The sequence below is a fragment of the Hydra vulgaris genome, chromosome 13, assembly GCF_038396675.1.
Source record: "Hydra vulgaris chromosome 13, alternate assembly HydraT2T_AEP".
NCBI lineage: Eukaryota > Metazoa > Cnidaria > Hydrozoa > Anthoathecata > Hydridae > Hydra > Hydra vulgaris.
The window spans coordinates 16,189,830-16,214,138 of record NC_088932.1 but is presented as its reverse complement, the minus strand read 5'-3'; the positions used below and the strand labels follow the sequence as shown (position 1 = coordinate 16,214,138).

General features: G+C 26.5%; 1 protein-coding gene across 6 annotated transcripts in view; it reads right to left on the bottom strand.

The window, feature by feature from the left end:
* Positions 1–24,006, bottom strand: part of LOC136089276 (NACHT, LRR and PYD domains-containing protein 9B-like) — a 29,391-nt gene extending 5,385 nt beyond the window's left edge. For 3 of the 6 annotated variants that reach the window (XM_065815145.1, XM_065815150.1, XM_065815149.1), the window contains exons 1-4: positions 23,876–24,006; positions 22,354–22,620; positions 22,126–22,167; positions 18,606–19,955 (exon numbers count right to left, since the gene is read on the bottom strand). In XM_065815145.1, the coding sequence (XP_065671217.1) occupies positions 18,606–19,955; positions 22,126–22,167; positions 22,354–22,615 (1,654 nt within the window). In that variant the 5' untranslated portion in view covers positions 22,616–22,620; positions 23,876–24,006. The other 3 variants (XM_065815148.1, XM_065815147.1, XM_065815146.1) reach the window with 2 other exon arrangements.
* Positions 24,007–24,309: the final 303 nt, after the last annotated feature.

Here is a 24,309-nt window from a genome sequence, read left to right as displayed (position 1 = left end):
TGACCTGGATCCAGGCCCCGGTTAAAAACAGGACATTTTACAGGACCTGTTTCCAGCAAAATTATAAGATTTAGCAGGGGTTGATAGCCAAGGCTAAGAAAATATTAATAATACTTTATATATAATAAATTTATGCATACACTTACTATTTATTAAATACTGACATATATTCATCAGGATATGGTTAAAGAGCAAGAAAGGTTATATATATATATATGTAGTTGAGTATGAGTCAGGAAAACATGAAGACGGGTGAGAGTTTTAAGATTTTGTTGTTGTGCAAAGAAAAAAACTATATATTCAAAATTTTTATAGCAGGAAGAGACAGATACAGTAAAAAAATGCAACTTTGCTGAATGACAAACCAAGCGAGAATAAGTTTTGGTTGATTAAATCAGAGATGATCACCCATTTGAGCAGCATCCATGATAGTATTTGGTAAAAAAAAGAAACGCAATCTTATAACAATAGGAGAAAAGCTCAAGCTTGGCAGATACAGCAGGTCCAACTACATTTACAACATTGTGCTTTCGGAACATGTCTTAAAGTGAGAGGGTTGTTATTTGTGTATATAGGAATGTCGACAATATTGGGATAGTTGTTTGCAGTAAATAACTGAGTTTTGTTGAAGTCTACAAGCCACTGCAAGCCTCAACCTGTTACAGATCAGACAAAAAGTCAAGACTTTTTGTCAAAATATGAGTATAAAGTTGAATCATCAAACAAACAAAAAGGAATAAAAGTATCCACACCTGCTTGGATATATATATATATATGTATATATATATATATATATATATATATATATATATATATATATATATATATATATATATATATATATATATATATATATATTAGGGTGTCCCATAAAACAACATTTTTGAAAAATATATGCAGAGACCCCCTTAATGTGTTCTATCGAATACAAAAACACTAGATTTAAAATTTTTTTGAATAAAAAATATTTTAAGGGGTCCCTCAAGACCCTTGAATATTTAATGGGTCCCTAATATTTTCAAAAAAAAAGTTTTTATAAAGTATGTCAACCTGGTACTCAAATAAAGCAAAATTATATAAAAATTTCAAAAATGATATTTAATTTGGAAAAATTTTAAGTTATTTATCAAAATTGTCATAAAAATACATAAAAAACCATTTTTTGGTTTTTGTTAAAAAACGTAATTTTTCATGTAATAAAACCAAAAATAACAATTCTATATTTGAAATCTATATTATTTTTAAAATTTTTATATAATTTCGCTTCATTGGAGTACCAGGTTGACATATTTTTGAAAATTTTTTTTTTTGAAAATATTAGGGACCCATTAAATATTCGAGGGTCTTGAGGGACCCCTTAAAATATTTTTTATTCAAAAACATTTTAAACCTAGTGTTTTTGTATTAGATAGAACACATTAAGGGGGTCTCTGCATATATTTTTCAAAAATGTTGTTTTTTGGGACACCCTAATATATATATATATATATATATATATATATATATATATATATATATATATATATATATATATATATATATATATATATATATATATATATATATATATATATATATATATATATATATACATATGTGGATATATACATATATTTGCTATTTATTTAGATGCTGGCATACAATATCTTTACATATTTACATAACTTTAGTATTTATATGGTGTATTTGCTGAAAAAGAAGACGATGATTAGGTGGATGAGTGGTATTACTCTAACAAGACAAAAAAAGGAGTCATAATCTTAGACAGAGATTAGAAAAAATTATGTATAGAACAAAACTTGTCAGAGAACATTAAATTGGTTTGGGTATTAGCATGTAGAGAGGTACCAGCTTTAGAAAATATTGGTAGGAGGTAGAAGTAAGAAAACTTTGTGTTGCATATGGTATGAACAAGCTTTAGTTATGGAAAAGAGATGCTCGAGATGTATCTGATTTGTAATTGGTCCTCTTAGACTCATTTCCCTGCTTCTCTTTTTATAACATATATATATATATATATATATATACATATATATATATATATATATATATATATATATATATATATATATATATATATATATATATATATATGTGTGTGTGATGCTCAGTATTTACATTGTGATCTTTAAGGTGGTACAAAGTTAAGTTTTATAGACACTTGTAATTTTTGTACTGTGACACAGGACAGTCACTAAAGTATTTCATTTTATTGATCGCGTGTAGTTGGATTTTAACCATACGGAGTAACTTTGTGAAAAAACAATGAACTATTATTTGGGAATACAAATATGATCAGTTATTATAAAATAGAATTCACATTTGAGTTGATCTTTTTCATCTTTGTAATAAATAGCAAATGAATGCTAGGTAGCTTGATTGGCTTCCCATTAAAACCTCGTACAGTATCTTGCACACAAAAACTATAGTTCTCTGCAAAACCCATAAGAATAACACAGGTGAGTCAATCTAACATTTGTGTTACTATTATTGTGTTATATACTGCTATTGTGCTACTTTGATAAAGTGCTGGTGACAAAGATCATACAAAGTTTCAATTATAGTTTTTATTTTTAATAATGCTTTCTTGGATTGTGACAGGTACAGCTTGTTCAGTTGACACCTATTTTTAGTATCAGGGATGCAGAGTCCCAAAAAGGACTCCAGATTTGAAAGTCACAAAAAGATTACTTTATCCAAGTTTTTGGTACCCAGGAACTCTGAAAATATAAATAAATTTATGGACTACTAATAGGAAAAAAATTAGGACTTTTAGGTTAGAGGAACAATCATTTTTTGAACTTGGAGTCCTTAAGTATAATGGCGGCAAGGACTCTGGGATTTCAGGACTCCGGGCTTAAAAACAATAAGTTTCAAGTCATTAAATCTCATGAATTTTTTTCTTATAGCAGATCATAAGTCAACAAACATGTTTAGAGCTTCTGGACATTACAGACTTAGAAAAAGTAGAGATATAAAGCCGGAGTCCATTTGGGACTTCACATTCCTGGTTAGTATATGATCTGATTATCAAAATCATTAATTTTAAACACATTTTTCAAGTCTGTAAATTTACTTTACCAGGACGATTGGAACATGCAGCTTTGAGCATCTATACTACAAACACATACTTTCATCAAATCTTTGTTATATATTAAATGCCCCTTAGGTAAAGTAGGGCACATCAACTTAGCATTTTGATGGAAAAAAAAACATATGCAAACTGAGTGACTTCCACAACTGCCATCTGAGATTCACCATTTAGTTCACAGAACTTGCTAAACCTAACTTTGTGTTAAAAACTTGTTAAATTCCAGATAAAGTTCCTTTAAATGAAATAATATTATGCCTTTTGTTTATGAACTTTTATATTATTTATACGCGCAGGAACAAAATCTTTTTTTCCTGGACAATACAAACTTATAACGAAGTTCAAGTGTTGCCCCCCCTCCCTGGTGTTAAGAACTTGAGAGTATTTTTTTAAATTATGATTATTACGCTTAAATTAAATATATATACTGCAATTTAAACCAAGCAATTTATACTCAAATTGAATCAATTTACAATCAAATTAAATTATGAATAAAATTAAACAAAATCATATAAATTAAATACATATTTCAAAATCATATCAAATAAATTAAATTAAGACATTAATTATATCATTTAAGGAAAAACTGAGTATATTTGTTTAGGGAAAAGGTAAAAATATACACCTAGGTCATAGGGATCCAACCATGTCATAAAAGTATAATTCTTCATGTTTTTTTGGTGGTTGCCTATACTAGAACCTCCACAGCAAAAATTTTCATAACTTTTTTCAACTATTTAAACTCCTTTCTACGAATGCATAGTAAGTGTAATTTTTCATATTTTTAAAAAAAAGTTTTAACAACCTGCTGCAAGTGTTAAATTAACTTTTACACCATGATTTTGTAAATAAATAAACTTTTAAACTCTAAGTACACAAAAGTAACAAAGAAATGGCACTGCCTTATGTAGGTATTGAACTAAAGCACATTGAAGTTTCCAAAATTTTTTCTAATATTTCAATATTTAGCAACTTTGAGGTACAACTACTCAAAAATTGCTTTAAATCAGCAAAAAACACCCCTTCAAAATTATGTTACTTGGATGATAAACTATCACTGTACAAAATTTCAGGTGGATTGTGATTTTTTCATAAAAACTGTGGGTGGTCAAAATTTGAAGCAAATTTAAAATGGTACCATAAGGTGATTTAATATAATATGACCCATTGGTTTAATTTTATGCATTTCTTTTCTTGATTTTTCTACTTTATTATCTAATATTGTAAGAACCAAATAATAAGGAAGTTTTGTGAATCTAGAAATAGTTATAAAGAAATGTGTATTGACATTCATTTTGGACAAATAGTTTTAAAATCATTTATACTTGAGATTTAATTTTAATGATTTGAATACTGGAAATAGTAAAAAATTTAAAAACATAGTGAAATACATCAGTGACAAAAATACAAATGTTTAATAAACTCAATTTATTATCTTGAAGATCACAAAATAAATGTTGAGTATTATTTCTTTACTTAGTTCCACCCATGTTATTTTATAAAAGCAAAAAAAATTTCTCAGCGCATGCATTGAACACAAAAGGAACAATGGTTAAATATGTACTTTAGATCGTAGTGGCTTTGGCTGGTAACAGATGCCAAAGGTGTTTAAAATATCGGCTAAAATTTATTAAATCATAAAACATAATTTTCTTATAATTTTTTCAGAGGAGTATTAGAAATCATGCCATCCATTGCCAGACACTTACCATGGTGGCAACCCCTCGCCAGACACCCTTACACTTGAAAAAATCATAACTGTACTTATGTTATAGTATAAAGGTTACTTGGATAACTATTAGAAGATGTTTCCTTATTAGACTGACTCTTTCCAAAGTTTTAACATCTAAACAGACAAACATATGTTAGCAATATTCCTAATTTTATATGTAAAAATAGCAAAAACCTTAGCTACCTAACTTAACTGCTGTTGGGTAATTCCATGTAAAAGTAGGACAAAAAATTGAAATTTTTCAGTCACCCACTCAGATTTCTTTCAAATTTGAACCAGTGGTACCTATCAATATAACAAAAAAAATGTAAAGATTGAGCTCCCAAATCCAAACGGTTCAAAAGTTATGACATTTTGAAATTCAGCCTAAAATGGCCTATTTTTTTCCACTTCCATCATTATGAACTTTGTAGTAGTACTTTTAATTGAATAATTTATCAAGTGAAAGAATGTGGCTAAAATTGGTACCTGACCATTTTTGAGGGTGTTGAATTCAAAAATGTTGATAAAATAGTGAAATTTAAATTTTTTGATAGTTATTTTTTTATTTTAAAATGGCCAGTCAAATTTTTTGTTCTGTTACCATGGGTTGAGCTTTCATTAATTCCTGAAGTTGCCCAAATCTCATGGATTCGATTTTTGTTTTAAATGTATTAGGTGATCCTAGGCTATCTTTATAAAAAAGATGGTTTTGGTTTCTGAAAGCATAATAAAGATATGTCATTTTAAAATTTAGACAAAAAATTTCTTTACTTAGCTGCTATTCTCTACTATAGATTTTATAGCGATACTTTTTGTGAGAATAATTTAAGTTCTAGTAGAGAAATTTGACTGAAAATTTGTACCTGACCATTTTTAATAGTGTTAAATACAAAGATGAAGAGAAATTAACCTAATTCCTAATATTTTAGAATAATTTTTGAATTTTAAAATGGTATTATATTACCAGGGATGCGGAGTCCCAAAAGGACTCTGGCTTTATATCTCTACTTTTTCCAAATCTGTAATGTCAAGAAGCTCTAAACATGTTTGTTGACTTATGATCTGCTATAAGAAAAAAATTCATGAGATTTAATGACTTAAAACTTATTGCTTTTAAGCCCAGAGTCCTGAAGTCCCAGAGTGCTTGCCGCCATTATACTTTAGGACTCCGGGTTCAAAAAAAGATTGTTCCTCTAACCTTAAAGTCTTAATTTTTTTCCTATTAGTAGTCCATAAACTTATTTATATTTTTAGAGCTCCTGGATACCTAGGAAACTAGGATAAAGTAATCTTTTTGTGACTTTTAAATCTCATGGGTTCAATTGTGGTGTGTGAAAATAGTTTATTAAGGTAACAACAGTTAACAATGACAAATTTCAATAAAAAAAAATTATTTTAATTTTAGATTAAATAATTGTTAAATCTTGCTTTGTAATTCAGTTTCTTAGTCATGGCAAACAGCCATGAAATGCCATACAACTTCAAACTTTTTAAGGTTTTATTAAAATTTTTATATACATTGAAAGAGTTCTTCCCTTTTTTTAGGTAGTCTTGGTGAAATCAACTTGGATACAACAAAGTACCTATGCAACAAAGGCAAATTCGTAGTTCCAGGTGAAAAACTTTGTCCACAATGCAGACATAAATTAGCATCAAGTGAAGAATCAGAAGAGAATGAGTTGGAGATAAAATTAACTGAAAATGTGGAAAAAGAAATTATACTGGAATCAACAAGATCATTGCTCAACAGTGCTTTATGCGAACTTGAAGTGTCTCCTCTAAAAGTTCATTTACCCAAAACCTCAAACAAGCCTTTATTTGGAAAGAGAAAGGTAAAGCAAGTTGAAGAAGCAGTTATTAAGAAGCTTGCAACTGCTCTGGATGTAACCGAATCCGATCTTGTTGCACCAATAAAATGAAGTTTTAAAGGAAATTCAAACCAAAGCTGGCGATATAGACTTCCTTGTAGAATGCATGAAAGAAAAAATTTAGGTTTCTAACAGAAGGCAGCAACTTCGAATTTTGACATTAACCCCAAAATCTTGGTCTATCAGAGTTTTCAGTTTCTAAACACAAAATTCAAAATGCAAAGTTTTTACACAACCAAAAAGGGATCATAGCATACCCTGACGTGGTTGAACGGCACCGAATCAGTAAAGATGTTATAGAACTTGTAAAGCTTTTTTACTGTGACAATGAGTATTCAAGGCAAATGCTAGGTAAAAAAGACTGTGTAAGTGTTGGGGAAAAAAAATGTCAAAAAAATTGATTTTGTATAACTTAAAAGAGCTGTGGCATATAAGACAAAATACCCAGGCCATAAAATTGGATTTTCTAAATTTTACAGTCTTCGGTCTAAATGGTGCATCCTTGCTGGTCCAAAAGGTACACATTCTGTTTGTGTGTGTACAATACACCAAAATGTTAAATTAATGTTGAGTGCTATAGGCCTTGAAACATCTTACCATAAAATCATTGAAAAGATTGTCTGCAGCAGAAAATCTAGAGTTTGCATGATTCACCGATGCAATAGTTGTCCTGGCATACAAGCTGCCCAAAATTATTTCCAGCAGTATCTCACACAAAATGATGATCCAAAAGAGCAATATGGAAGTGATGAAAATGAACAGTCAGTGGATTTCAAACAGTGGACAACAACAGATAGAACTGAACTATTAATAATAAAACCTCCATTAAATTCATAGAGCTCTTGTGTGAAAAACTTGATAATATGACTTCTCATTCATTTATAGCAAAATCACAATCTAGCTATCTAAAGCATCTCTAAGAAACGATTAGTATTGATGAAGCTATTGTACTGGCAGATTTTGCAGAGAATTACACTTTTGTAGTAACACAAGATACAGTGTTATCATTGGAGCTAGAGTCAATGTTCCCTTCATCCAGTTGTCATCGACTACAAGAAAGTGAAATTGGAAATATCTTCTTTTTGTGTTATTTCAGATGATTTGAATCATAATGTTGGATTTATCCAATGAATTTATGCATAAAACCATTAATCATATAAAAACGCATCTTTGTCCCACAATTACAAAAATTCATTATTTTTCTGATGGCTGTGCAGGGCAGTACAAAAACTGCGAACATTTTTACAATTTATGTCACCACGCTCAAGATTTTTCTGTTCGCTGCATCTGGAATTTCTTTGCAACAAGCCATGGCAAATCTCCATGTGATGGAATAGGTGGCACTGTTAAAAGGCTTGTTGCAACAGCTAGCTTGCAGATTCCAACCACAGGTCATATACTGTCTTCTCAAGCAATGTTTGAATACTGTCAAAAGTCAATTAGTGGGATTTCGTTTATGTATGCCACTGCTGAAGAAATGGAGCTAGTAAGAAACAAACTTACTGATAGACTTTTAATAGCAACCACCATTCCTGGGACAAGAAGTTTCCATCAATTTATAACATTTTCTCATTTAATTATAAAAATGAAAAGGGTATCAGATGATGATTTTGCTTTAACATTTGACTTCTTCAAAAAACAAAAATATAAAATTGGGCAATTCTCATGTTATGTGTGTGACTCTGGTACAAAATTTTTGCAGTATAAGAGGCTATAAAAAAAAGTTTAATAAAGATATGCAAGATATATATTGCAATTATATTAGTAGGGGATATAGCTGTGTGAGGCATACGAAAACATTATTTTGAATTTCGAACTTTGATTACAATTTTCTGCTGATTGGCTATGATTAAAAAAAAAATATTGGTCTGTTAATGGTAAAATATTGGTGTTTATAAATTATTTTTCATTTGTCATAATTACAAGACCTTCATTGAAATAAATTATAAACTTTTGTGTTACATGTGTGGCAAGTTTTGTTATGTGTGTACGAATTTTAAATGAATTTTTAAATTTAAAACAAACTTTTTTTTTAATTCATATTTTATTAACATGAAGCATATACTTGAAGATCCAACTTAATAGCACTTTTAAATGATTGTTTTTTCAAAGTTTTAATTTTTTCAGCTTTATTTTACCAGTATACATAGTATCATCGTTCTGCACAGAGCACCAATCATTATTAGCCATTTCCGAAGATGTAGGTGTTATTTTAAGGATTACATTATTAACATATTTTATTTGAAAATCAGATGATCTTAAATCACTAGTTTTGAAAAATGATAAACATCCTTTTGAAGCATTAACATGATGAATTTTTCGAATGCCTGGTGTTTTTTTGACTTCTAACCAAGGTTTTTCTTTGTCTATTTTACAACTGATTTCATCATTGCTAATGTGGAGAATAGTAGTAGATACCATTAATGGTTTCAGAACATTGAAAAAATCCATAGATGTTTGTACACATACTTTCTCATTCTTGCTCATACATTTCATTCGGACAAGTGACTTTACTCTTCCTCTAACACCATCTACAACCCCCGTTCCATGGGAAGTTGCAAAATATTTCCATTCAAATGTTTTATTATACTGGAAAGATAACTGGTTGAGTAATTTCATCATAAATTTATTTTTAAATTCTAAAGATGGGCCATCAGTGAAAAGAGTTTCAGTATCAGTATTACAATTTTCAGACATTAGTCGTTCATATAATTTCTCAATAAAGCAGTAAACACTATCTTTGCCCTTATCTTTTGTGTCTGAACAGATGAGATATGTTTGCAATCATTATTAAAGAAAACAGCACCTGTCAATAATTGAACTGATTTTCTACTCCACAATGCACTTTGTACTTCATTTTGATATTTGCAAACATATGCCATTGCAAAAGCAACTTCCTCTTGTCGTTGTCGAATTCAGCTGCTTGATTTCTTTTTATTTGAACATGTTCTTGAAATTTAGATAAAGAAAATAGTAATTCCTCTATTACTTCCCCCTTGCACCCATTTTTTGATTGCAATTGAAGACAACCAGATTCATTTTTGCTCCACTGTAGCCACGCGACCTGTTCAGCTGGATTTAAATTTTTAAGTGATTTTTTTACTGTGTTTTTGCATTGCAGACAGTTTCCGCGCCAACAAGATGAATTAAGTGGCTGTGAATTATAGAGATTATCTAACATGCTTAATTAATGATTAACCACCATGAACTATTATAGTTGATGCATTATGCTTTAAGTAATAATTGAAAATTCTTATGCAATTTGCACTTACACTGGTCTACAGGTGTGTCTTCTAAAAGTAGTACATTTTCAGGCCTCAGTTTACAAAAAGTAGAAAAAGGCATAAGCTCTCCATAGGTTGATTGAAAAATAGCACGTGCCTCTCTCAAAAACATTGTCAAAAAGTATTTTCTCAATTTCTTTTTCTTTATGTTTTCCCACACTGTGATTTTATCTTTTAGACCGGGCATTGCATAGACAATATCTGGTCTGTAATAAAAATCAATTACTAACTTATCATTTTTATTGGTATCACTTGATAATTTCTTTTCTTTTCAATTTTATTTTTAAAAATAAAACCAACATGATTTGCCAAACCTTGTACAACAACTTTATGTTTAGTTGGAGATTTTGGGAGAACTCTCATTGATTTTGATAAAGCTTTTCCTAAGGTCTGACTGCATTGGTAAGGACTGCAACTATTTAAACTTGAAGCTATTGATTTATTTATTTGTTCTTTAATTTTTTGTCTACTTATTTGTTTTTGCATTCGATTTTTTTCTTTATACAAGGTTTTTTCTGCTTTTTTCATTTAAGCAACTTTTAATTTTCTCAGTTTTTCAATCCTTTCATTTTCTTTAGTAGAATATTCTTTGTCAGCTTTTCATTTTTCTCTGTAGTTTTTCAATCTGTCAGCTCCAGATACTTTTATTTTCATTATATATAAACTTAAACTTAAAACAGAAAACTATTAGCCCTTGTAATAAACTTAAAATTAATTATTTATTTATGTAATTATTTTACTGTATCTTATTAATTAAATAATTTATATATGTTATGTCATAACAGATTCAAATTGAAAGTAAATTACAAAAAAACACTTTGTTGTGGTTTTCTTGTTCAATTTATTAAAAAATTTAAATAAAACTAAATTATATCAATTCTTGTTAAAGATATTTAAAAATGGTATTTTTATTTTATCATATATTATTTATCATTTTGTTTTAATCCACTTCTAATATTTATTTCTTGGTTTCTAGAATTTATTATTTTTATTTTGTTTAATGTTGTACATATAACATTAACGATAAAACTGCGTTACATGGGTGACCCAATTTATTTCCCTTTTTTTTAGGTATAGCACTGCAATACGATAAATTTTTTTTTTCTATTTTATTTCTTTAATATTTTTGCTTATAATTAAAAATATTTTTTAAATATTCGTTGTATTTCGGTCACAAATAAAACTTTTAGTTTTTTTTTGTTACGCATGTGACATCACCACAAGGGTATTTACTAATTTGTAAAATATATTTATCTATATTCTTTCAAAATATTTTTTTTCTGTTTGAATTATAAAAAAATAGTTATGATAATGATTTTATGTAATAAACATTTTACTTTATGTAATAAACATTATATTAGATAATTGTTTATTATAATAAATGAAATATAATACACTGCTATTAAAAATTGAAAAATTAAGAAATTTATGAACAATAAAAATATATGTCAATATTTTTCTATACACTTTACAAAAACTTCTAAATTTATTCTAAAATGTAAATTTAGTATGTTTTTAATGAAAATATGCAAAAAGATTGTCAAAATAACATGTTTGAAAAATTAGCTCTCTGGTTTCACTAATTTGGGAATTGCCCAATTATTAAAATTGACAATGTTATGATGTCACAATACCTATTTTGCAAATATGACAATTTTTACTGGCTCGGTATGGTTTCTGAAGTTGATAAAGAGAATGATGATTTTATGGTAAAGTTTATGCATCCACATTATCCAAGTCTGTCGTACTACTGGCCAAAGCGGGATGATAATTGCTGGGTGCCAAGAAGAAATGTCATTTCTCTTGTTAAAACACCTTTAACATCTTCTAGGTGTCAGTATCAAATCTCAAAAGAAGATGAAACTCTATTTAAAGAAGTTTTATCTTTTCAGTGAAAGTTGATTAATATTTTATTTTCATTATTCAAATGATATAAACTTCAATTTTAGTAATATTTGGTTAATCTTTTTCATTATTATTTTTGAGCTTTCTTCAATAAAGCAGGTTTTTGATATTTTTCAAAAAAGTTTGCATTTTAGTTTCTTATTTTTTAACACAACATTTGAGCATGTAACCTAAAATATTATCACGCAACCAATATTTTGAAATAATACCTAATTATTAGAATAATAAAAAAAGAAATTATTTTTTCAATGTGTTGTATAGTAAACTATATTTCCATGCATACTTTTAAAAACATAGATCATAAATATGCAAGTTATGCAAAGCAATATAATTTTTTGTTTTCTTTCAGACACCTAAACTTGTTCAGAATATCTTATTTCACAATGAGTAAAGCAACTCCAGAAATAAGTGAAATGCAAACTATGGTTACAAGAAAAAAAAAGGACTGTTGACATTTTAAAATTCAAAAATTATTCTAAAATAATAGGAATTAGGTTAATTTCTCTTCATCGTTGTATTCAACACCTTTAAAAATGGTCAGGTACAGATTTTCAGTCATATTTCTCTATTAGAACTTAAATTATTCTCACAAAAAGTATTGCTATAAAATCTATAATAGAAAATAGCGGCCAAATAAAGAAATTTTTAAATTTCAAAATGACATATCTTTATTATGCTTTCAGAAACCAAAACCATCTTTTTTATAAAGATAGCCTAGGATCACCTAATACATTTAAAACAAAAATCGAATCCATGAGACTTGGGCAACTCCAGGAATTAATGAAAGCGCAACCCATGGTAACAGAACAAAAAATAAAAAAATAACTATCAAAAAATTTAAATTTTACTATTTTATCAACATTTTTGAATTCAGCACCCTCAAAAATGGTCAGGTACCAATTTTAGCCACATTCTTTCACTAGATCGTAAATTATTCAATTAAAAGTACTACTACAAAGTTCATAATGGCAGACTTCATTAAGAAAGGAATGTTTTGGGCTGAATTTCAAAACATTATGATGTTTTGAACCATTTGGATTTGGGAGCTCAAATTTTACATTTTTACATGTTTCATTAATAGGTACCACTGGTTAAAATTAAAAGAAAATACAAGGGGTGACTGAAATGACTGTCCCACTTTTACATGGAATTACCCTGTTTGATTGCTTAAAAAAAATATTTTTCATTATATAGCATTCAATAACTGTTAAAATGTAAGATAAAAATTGTAACCAATATGAATTTAAAATATGGTTTTAATAACTTCCTTTTTTCCAAAATAATAAAAAAAAAAGTAGCCATGATAATTGTAGTAAACAAAAATAGTATAACAGATTTTGAGTCTGTGCATACCAAATCTCTCAGTCAATGTATGAACACTTCAATGCTTTCATCTCTATTTAAGTCAGTGGATGTATGTCACTTTAAATATATTTAAAGTGACATACTATAGAGCAAAAGTCTATGTTATGGAACGAGTCTATAAAAAGAGAAGCAGCAAAAACAAGTCTACAGTGCCATACCCAGCCATTGTTTAAGCAATATCATTTGTGAAAGTCCTTCCCCCCTTCTTTCAAAAAAAAAAGGTCCTTATTATTTTTTTTTAATAATTATATACTTAAAAATATACTTTGAATGAAATTTCGCACACTCACTAATTCACACCAGTTACAGCAATTACTAATTACTAATACTAATACTAAAAAATTTAAATAAATATTTTAAATCAAAAAACTTAAATAAGTATGATTTTAAAAATTAAAAATTTAAATTTAACTTTGAAGTAATGTAAAATGGTTTTCCAACACTTTTTAAATAAATAATTATTTTCTTTTTATTTGCAAATTGATTTATTATGTAAAAATGTTAAGATTTTATGTAAGTCTCCATTAGAGAAAAGTAACCTTTTATAGTTACTTTTACACATTTGAATCTATAATGGAGACTTAGGTAAAATTTCATGAAGTTTTATCTTCATTTTTTGTTGTAAGAAACAAGTTTTTGTTTAAGAGAAATTTTTTTACTTATGCAATTAAAACTTTTTATTTGAATTCAAAATCACAATAAGCTTGTATTACATAAGTTTTAATTTATGAACACAAATGATGTTTACTTTTTATTATTATTTTTACAAATGTTTATCTTATGGGTAATTGATAAAATGTATCAAATAAACTGTTTACGATCTTTATTAAAAACAGTTCATTAAGCATTTAAAACAAAACAAAAAAACTAAATTGTGATAAAACAAACTAAAGATTACTATGCTATGTATAAAATATTTTAAATCATAGTAATATAAGTAAATAATAGAGAAATTTAATCTTTTTCAAAAAACAAATTTATATTTCTTTAGTAATTTTTGTTATTATTTAAAAGATTGAGAAAAAGATGCAAAATTTAAAAACACGCTAACAACGCAATTTAATTTATAACAGTACAGTATGGTGGTATAATTTGAACCTTTTTTTTCAGCGACCATGGATCAAGGGGCAAATTAAGTGATTGCAAATTTAGATATCTGTAAAAAATTTCTGGTCTTCAAATTCTTTGTTTTATTATTGTCATTAAAAACCAAGAACACTGTTTTAATGAATGGGTAAATTTATCATATTGCATAAATTTATGAAATAACAAAACAATAATAACAGTAGAAACTTACATATTTTAATTTAATGTGTGTTTAACCAATTATTTATTAGTACCAATTATTTCAAGTATTATAGATAAAAAACAAAGTTAAAATAATAGTTACTAAAGATCCATGAAATTTCATGGTAATCTTAAAATCAACCAATTAAAAATTATACTAAAGCTATTTGCACATTGCGCGAAAAATTAAAATACGATTTTTGTTAGGGGGAAAATTTGAAGAATTTTTTATTTAAAAATTTTGATGTTTTCAGTTAAACATTAGTTAATTGATAATAAAAACAATGATAATAAATATTGAATTTTGATAAAAAAAATGAATTAAAAACGTGACTTAAATTACTTTTTCTTTATTTTTAAACACCATTGTTTTTAACTTTGTATAAATATATGTGCTAGAGTTACGAGCATTTAATTGACAATTATTTTGATTTATATATATTGATATTAAAAAAGATTTATATAAGATATAAAAGTAGTCAAGACTTTTTTATTTAAATATTTGATCACCACAAGTTTCAATAGACATTTGTGATTTGCAGCTGTTACATTTTTTATATTAGATTGTACTGTATGCTTTATTTTTCTAGTTTTATCTGGCAATTTATCCAAGCTATTAAAGTTTAAATCATTTTTTAATAACAATAATAAAAATAATAACATGGTTTTGTAATAAGATTTTTTATGATAATTTTAAGATTAATGTACATTTTTTATTGAATAACAACAATTGAGTTTTTTTATAAAAACAGAGTTGACAGTTTTTAAAAAACTAAAAAAAAGACCAGAAGCATTTCCAGATAACACAACTTGCAACCACAATACTTAATTTGCCCTTGTTTAATATCGAGCAAATATTATAGCAAAAAACTAATTTTTTTAAGAAAATCTTAAAATCATGATTAGACATGCTTTTTAGTAAACTACATGAAATCATTGAGAAAGGGTTAAAATCACAATTAAGTAGCCTCCTTGTCTGTAATGGGTAATGGCCTTTTCAACCTTGGGGAGGTGAATTAACATAATAATAATAAAATATACCAACTTTAAGTTAAATACGACTGAAGTCATTGAGTATGCATTATATATAAATTATTTGATCAAAAGTTTAAACGTAATAGTACTTTAATAGATGTTTTAAGTACAAAAGAATTTTACTCGTTCAAAGCGCTACTTTTTTTTAGATCTGTTAGCTGTTTTCAAAAGAATGTAGAGCTGTTTTGTGGTTCAATTTCCATAGTTTTTTTTACCACTTTTCTAAATTTATAGAATAAATCCCATTTTAATTCTCCATATTAAATTTATAATATCCAACTTTGAAAGTCAAAGTAATTATAAAAAGTTAAAGCATGATGAATTTAAAACAAAAGCTTAATCAAAAATAAAACAAAAGTTTTTGTGTTATGTATTACTTACCATTCTACAAAAACAACATTTTTACATAATAAAAATTCAATATTCTTCAAAACTGCTACGCTGAAAAAGTTTTTTACACTTCTTCCTAAACATTTTTTTTTTTACTAAAAATTTAATTCCTTGTAAATGTGTTCCGAAGCTGCTTCAAAAATTTGCACAAAACCTACGTTAAACTTTTTAACATAAGGCAAATGTATTGTATATAAAATGTAACCGCATCAATATATATTTTTTAATAAATGGTAGTAGGACAACTAAAATATTTTTTGCTTTCACAGAAAAATTGCTGATAAAGTGATTAACTTTTGATAAATAAAGTAAATAAATTAACTTAATCTTTTCACTTGTTACTCTCTAACTTAGTGAAAATAAAAAATCATTATATATTACAAATCAAAATAATTTCAAAAAATTTAACATATTTTAATTCATTTAAACAAATGTTAAAAAAACAAAGAAAGTTGTTTATACCAAACATTTAAAAAAATGTAATATTAAATTTAATTATTTAATATTAAAAAAAAAATTAAAAAAAAATAAACATTCCATAGCAGCATTTTAACATTGTTTTTGTTAATTGATTTATTTTTTTAATTAAACCCGCTTTGCACTAATTTATTATATTGCAATAATTTAACAAATGTCTTGAAAAAATAAAAAAATAAAGAGATTTTTATGACTCATTAAAATAATGTGTTAAGCATTTTTTTAATTTAAAACAAGACCTGCTTTATTGATTATTTAAATAAACCCATAGCAACATGACTCCAGAAAAATAAATCCAGAAACATAGTAAGATATCTTATTTATGCAAATTTTTATTTTAAAAGTAATTATTGTTCTATAGGTATTAGATTCTTAGCAAGAGGATATACATTTACATATAGACCCACATTACCCCACCCAACAATGTTGCTTATTTCATAAAAACTAAGGTTCATTCTGTCTTAAATCTACTTGAACCTAATAAGTAATTTTTCTTCTAGATAAAGCATTTCCTTTATGTTAAAACCCATTTTTAATACCCTTTTTTTGAAGTTCAGAGTTTTTGATAAAAATCTGTTTGAATGTATGTGCATTTCGAATAAAAAATATACTTAAAAATTTACCTAGTAAGCTGATAATTAAAATTTAGAGAGCTTTTTTAACCTAAGCTTTTACCTAAAGCCGTTTTTCTGAAAAACTGATAAATGTTGATTAAACCCACATTATACATAGACCAAAATTAACCCACCCTAGCCTATAAAAATGATTCCTTAAATTCAAGTAAATAAAATTCCATGCTTATATATAAAATAAAGGTAGGCAACCTTGATAAAGTTCACCACTATAATTATAGTTATAAAATGTAATATACAGCTAACAAAAAAAAAAAAAAATTTAATGTTTATTTGCTTTTATTCAATGTTGAACCTTAGAATTATTGGAAGTTACGGAATTTTTAGTTTGGGTGTGTTAGTATGGGAGCAATAACAGTCAAACTGTATGGGATTACATCTGGGCATGGCACTGGTCTACAAGAAGCAATTACAGATCAGATTCTCAGACCAAATGAACCGTTTAAATGGCCTCAAAAAACATTAAAGGCATATACTTAATAATAATAAAGATGTATACTTAATATACTTAACCTTTCATTAAACAAATAAACAAAAAAATATTAAAAGATTTTGTAAAAATGCCTTTTTCTTTAATTTCTTTAAAAGTTGTCATTTTTTATGCAATAAATACTAAAAAAATCTTTTGATATTTGTGAGTGAATTATAAAATAAATTTAAGTCAATAATATATATAATCATAATTCATTGACGGTTAATTTAAATAAAAATAAAGATTTAAAATAATTAAAAATTTAATAAATGTATAAATGATACTATTTGTTAAAATGATTAGCAAAGAAATTAAAAAAAAAACTCTTACCAATATGACTTGAATTAGAAGTTATTAATCAGGATAACAAGACAGAAATATTTACAATATTGGCAATTATGTTGACGCAGTTTTAGTGAATAATAAAAAAATTGATTTTTTTAGATAAACTAACAGTAACAGTCCTAAAAATTTTTTTCCATCATGAGGTAAAAGAAATTTAAAATTTCAACTTTGGTGGCTATTGGATGATATTGGATGAGCAGAAGTGGTTGAGCTACAACAAACATAATGGAGCATCAAAAAGCAGGAAGTTTGAGTTCTGAAAAGTTAAACAACTAGAAGAAAGCTACACAACATTTTATTGAACAGAGAGAATTTATATATCATAAAAGCAATGTTGAAATGTAGATTCGGAACGAGATTTTAGATAAGATGGCTTAAAAACCTAGATAAATATCATCGTGTAAATCATTCATATCTATTGTATATCATTTTAAAACTGGTTATTTTGAACAAAATGGATTAGATTTGTTTTGTTTTCTTTTAAAAAGTTTATCTTAATCTGTAACAATTGCTTAATAAGGCCAGCACAATTTTTATGCTATTAACTTACCCTTGAAAAAATTTCCTAATATTTAACCCCCTCCTCATAGAAAAATCTGGGTGCCCTTGATTCCAACCATTTATATTACACCCATTTTTTATATTATATTTACTTTTAAATAAACTTTATCACATTTTAGAAAAATTCAATAAAAAACATTCATAACAACAACAATATAAACCTAAGAAAATAAACTCACTAATAACATGATTCAAAGATATCTTTTCAGTATGTGGATTTGTCAAATTAGCTAAGTATTTAATAAAACTATATTCATTTTTATTTAATAAACCACATATAATTGATAAACAAGTATTCAACTTTGGATTTTTCATAATCTCATTCCCACTAAAACTATAGTATGCATAAATAGAGACGCATAGCTCCATCATTGCTAGCTGACAAAACTGGTAATAAACACCGTAATCTGTTACAATCTTTTCAATAAAAACAAAATCCTTTTCAATAAGATCAAAATCAGACAAAAATTTTTGCATTTCTGCACTTGAAAAAGTAGCTTTACTTTCAATAAAAAAACAATAAGCCATTTTACATATGTTAAAAATATATTTTTTATTTTGATCATTTTCCATCATTCTAAAAACTGGTTTATGACTTTCCATGAAAATATGTCTTTGAAAAAAGTATAAAAAATTATTTGCATACAAATCTGCCATGGTGAGATTCCTAAAATTATAATTTTCTTTAAAGTCGGCAACAATTGTACACATGCATGATAAAAAAAATGGTACTGTTGCCATGCTTTTTGCAACTAAAGACTCTTCTAAAATATTTTCTACTATGTCTTTTGTGTTTTTTATTAAGTTGTTCTCCAAATAATAATTTATTCCACTTTCATTATAACCCATAACTCTAATAGTTAACTTATCTCTACAACTTGTGATTACATTTTCGTACTGTGATATAGTATTTATTCTTCCTGAAATCACAGCTTTGTATTTATGAATTTCTGATAAGACATTAACAATAGGAAAATTATCTGAACTACATTGTGTACTGTTTATAAATTGATCAAAATATTTAAACTCGTTTAAGCCATCAATTATAAACATGATTGATGGTTTAAATTGATTGAAATCAAAAGAAACACTCTTAAAAATATCTTTGTAAAAGACATTAAGTAATTGATTAATATCAGAAATAGATTCATGCAAATTAAGCTTTCTACACTCAAAGTAAAACACAAAATCAATTTTTTTCCAAATAAGACCCTTTGACCAATCTAGTAAACATTTTCTAAGCAGCCATGTTTTACCAATAGCAGCAATACCAGATATTAAAAATAAAGACGGATCTATTAAATGCTTCTCAAATAGAAGTGATGGATAACTCATTTGTTTCTTTAAAAATTGATCTCGCTCTGCAATGTAAATTGCGTCTTTTTGGACCTTAACAGCATCAACAACATACAGGTTAACGAATTTATCTAAAAAGTTGACTTTGGAGATTGTGTTTAGTGGTGATTGAATTTCGTCAATTGTTTTATAAGTTTCAAGATAATAATTTTTTAGTGCATTGCTCAAAATATCTAAACAATAAAAAATGATTAAAATAAATATATAAAATTTCTTGTTTTATTTAAAATCTAATAAAATATAGCTATATTAAAGTAAGAAAATGAAATTTAAAATTCAATTAGAGAAGACAAAGTTTATTTTAAAACCTCTCCCTCAATAGTTCAAGAGTCTATATGTGATTTACAATGAGTTATAAAATATTGTAGAAAAACCTTGAATGCCCATCTTATAAACTTTCACCTTTGAAACTGTTTTAATCTTTAAAATTTAAGAAAATTTAACAAAATCTAGCTAAAATAAATTTTTATTATTATTCAAAACATTATTGTCAGAATAATATACATTAAACCAAATTATATTTAGTCATTTTACTTTATTAAATAAAAAATTTATTTAACTTTAATTTCTCTACTTAAAATTATACATTTAAAAAAAACTTATATATTTTCTAAACTATATAACTTATAGTTAAACATTTATTTGGATTGCTAACTTTTTTGAAACATTTGCATTTTAAATTTAGTTAAGGGTATGTTTCAGAAAATATTTAATTTAATTATACTTTATTTTTAATGTGGTAATCTGTTAACTTTAACCGCTGGAACTAAAGACAATAAATCTTCCAGTAAGTCTTTTAATCAGATATCATATCATTTATTTGGAATGATGAAACTGTAGCAAGAGATATAGTATTTATTCATGACACTTCTGAATTTATTCTCAATATTCTAATGGAAAGAGGCTTGGATCCTCTTTACAGTATGGTAGGTGTATCCATTAATGGAGGTCAAAGATTTCTTAAAGTAATTGTAAATTATAATTGTAAGATCTTTGACAAGATCAATAAAAATGAGATACACATTGACAGCGGAGTTAAAAAGTGTTTTATTCTTGCTATTGTTGAAAATATTTCTGAAGACCATGGAAATCTGCAGAAAATCTTGAGAATATTAAATCTAAATGATGTTACGTATCACTTTGCATTTAAAATGTGCTAACGTCATCTTTGGCTTATCTTCTCATTCTGGTAAATATGCCTGCATATGGTGTGAAGGTGAATGTACACTAGAAATTGGTACCTCAAGAATGTTAGGTTCTCTTGATCATTGGTACAAGTTATTTGTTTAAAATGGGGCAGATGAAAGATTTTTAAAATGTCATTAGTGCTTGTCTTGTTTATTTTGATAAAAATCCTGAAATCGAAATTAATCACTTAGTTCCACCACCAGAATTACAACTTCTTATTGGGATTGTGACACTACTTAGAAGGCTACTTTTAGATCAGGTTTATGATGTTTAGATCATTGTCCTATGTTTTTGAATTGGCTGAAACAACATTATATTTTACTTTGTAGTTATCATGGGATAGGCTTTGATGGCAATAATGCCACAAAATTTTTAGAAAAAGAAGATATTTTAGAAAGAGATTTTTTAGCATCTCAAACTAATTTAATACCAATTGTTCTTTGACTCTGAAAAATTTCAGAGGTTAAAGAGTGCGCATTTGGACAAGAATTAGGCAGCAATGTTTCTTCAGTTATAAAAGAGTTCAAAATATCTTTTTTTTTCTAGAGAAGCTGTTCACAGTGCCTTTGAACCAAGTTGGTCTCGATATAAGTGAAGGATTGGGCATACAGACTATGGTAAACTATAAAAATCTGCTACAACCACTTTTTGAATAGATAAGATGTAAAAACTACAATATATAATTAGTTGTGTTAATATTTTTGCATTTTGTTAATATTTTTGAATTGATTGATTTTTTTCTTGTTATTTTACCTTTGCATTATTACCATAAAGGGCTCTGGTGTATTAGAAGTTTAAATCACTTTAAGTTTAAAGTTATAGTAGATAATATTATAATACTTTAAATAGGATAATAAAGGATATTGATTTAAAAAGATAAATCAAACTAGTTATATCTTTTCAGGGGGTAACTATCACTTAAAGGGGGTAAATCGGGTTAAAAAATTATTTCTTTGGTACTTCTGATCTACTTTAGATTTATCCAATACAAAAAAAAAACATACTTAAGTAACATTTATTTTTAAATGAAAAAAAATTAAAGGTGGGGAGAAGTTAAACCTGGCGGTCTTTATAGCACAGTGTAATACATATAAAATTTGTAAAACCAATAAGTGAGTTTTATAAATAGAATTAAAAAAAAATTATACTAATTACCTTTTTCGCGTGAACTACTTTCTTTTACTTCTGATGAATTTACTAAATAGTAATGATAAAAAATAAAATAATTCAAAAAATACAATTAAAAATAAATAATAAAAATTAACTCAATAAAAATAAAATTCAAATAATAAAAAACAATAACAAATTCAAATAAAATAAAAAAATATTTAAAAATAATAAGAATTTATGTTGTGGAACTTGAAGAAATGATAAAAACATTACTTTGGAGTTTATCAATCAAATCCTGATTTTTCATAGTTTCCAAAGCTTTTTTTAAATCATTTAATGATGGATTAGGTGTCATTTCTAACCATTTGGTCAACATTTGATATGCTTTCTCATAACAATATTTATTTTCATGGTCTATCACATCTAAACAGCAATCATCAACTGATAAGCATTGTCCAAGGTCTCTCCAGTATTTCCCTACACTAAGACTAAATTCATATCTATACTGTTGGTATTGAAGAATGTTTTCATCCATTTAAACTAGAAAATCAAATGTGAACATATAGTTATAAACAACTATATAACATAGGGGAAAGGCAGGTCAGTTGAAAAGCATGGCTAGTTAAAACACACACTTATTAACTTTAAGAGGTAGAAAACCAAAGTATTTATAATATTTAAAAAAAAGTGCTTTGCATTATCACAAGTGAAATCTTCAAAACCAAGTAATAAAAAAAATTATCTTTTGCTTTAACTGTATTTAAAGAATTTAGTAATTTCCCACCCCCATGTTGGAGTACATATTTATGATATTCACTTTTCAGGTTAGTTTTATACTTTGGAAATAAGTTGAGAGCCTGAACAGGCATTTCAACTTATTTCAAAGAAATAAGTGAAATTTTATAAAACATCCCAAAACATTAAACACTTCATATAAAGATTACTAGTTTAAATTTTATGGCTTATAAATTGTTTTTTAACAAAAAATAAAAAAGTACATCTTTAATGGTTTTTTTAAATAAACTTTTTTAATTTGTGTCTCCATAAATTTTATTATTTTTGAAATTTTTATAAAATTTCACTTCTTTAGATACCCAACATGAAATGCTTTTAAAGAACTTTTTTTTTCAAAATATTAGGGAACCGTCTGATGTTTAAGGGTCTTGATTGACCCCTAAAAAAAATTTTTCAAATTTTGTATTAATTTATTATATAGGACATCATTAAGAGGTACCATCAGACATTTTCAAAAAATGTTGTTTATAAGCCACCCTAACTGTCATTCATTACACGCTACCACAACCAAGTTGTAGGAGGCTCTTCACATCATTCAGCTCAATTGAGATTTAATTGCAATTTGAACAAATGGATCATTAAATAACCTGAAAAATGCTGTCTATTTTAAATAACTGAATATTAAAATGATTTAATTCAAATTTACCATAGAATCTGCTATTATCAACTTTTGTAATGATTGTTGTTTTTGCTTTATTTCATATTGTATTGCCTTTATTTTAATGCCCCTAAATCTCATGTTTTTCAATTACTTTGTATCATTATGTTATAATTATTTTATAACAACTTTTTTAAGAACATATTGCTATTTTATTTATTATTTATAGTTTTTTAAAATAAATCACTTTTACAAGACTTACTTATGAAGTGTATCAATTAACATCACATGATGTCCACACACATAAACGATACATAAAAGTTATGCTAGGTCACTTTAAACAATACTTTCTAATAAAAACCTTTCAGCAAATGAAGAAAACTAAAAAACGTATTAACTAACCTGCCCTTCCCTTACAGTTGTATACAATTATTTTATTTTAAGACTTGCAACTTTTTTTAAATTAGATTTTCTTTTAAATCAAATTCTTTTAGTAATTTAACTCTTAAATTAAACTTACGGTAGTACCGAGAGTTTAGTTTACTAAATTATTTAGTTTAGTTAATTTAATTTAAATTAGTTTATAAACACCAATTAAATAATAATAGTAGGTATGTGCGTAAAAATTTCAAACCATTTATTTAATAAAGTATTATATATGCATCGAAAGAGCTTTGAATTTGTATTAACATGGTGAAAATTTTATGAAAAAAGATTAATTACAAAAAAAGTTTAGCTCTTTTAATTAATATTATTTTTTATCCATCCAGTCGGCGTGACGTCACACCTTATTAAAAAGGTAAGGGGTCGTCCATAAAGTACGTACGCCAAAAATT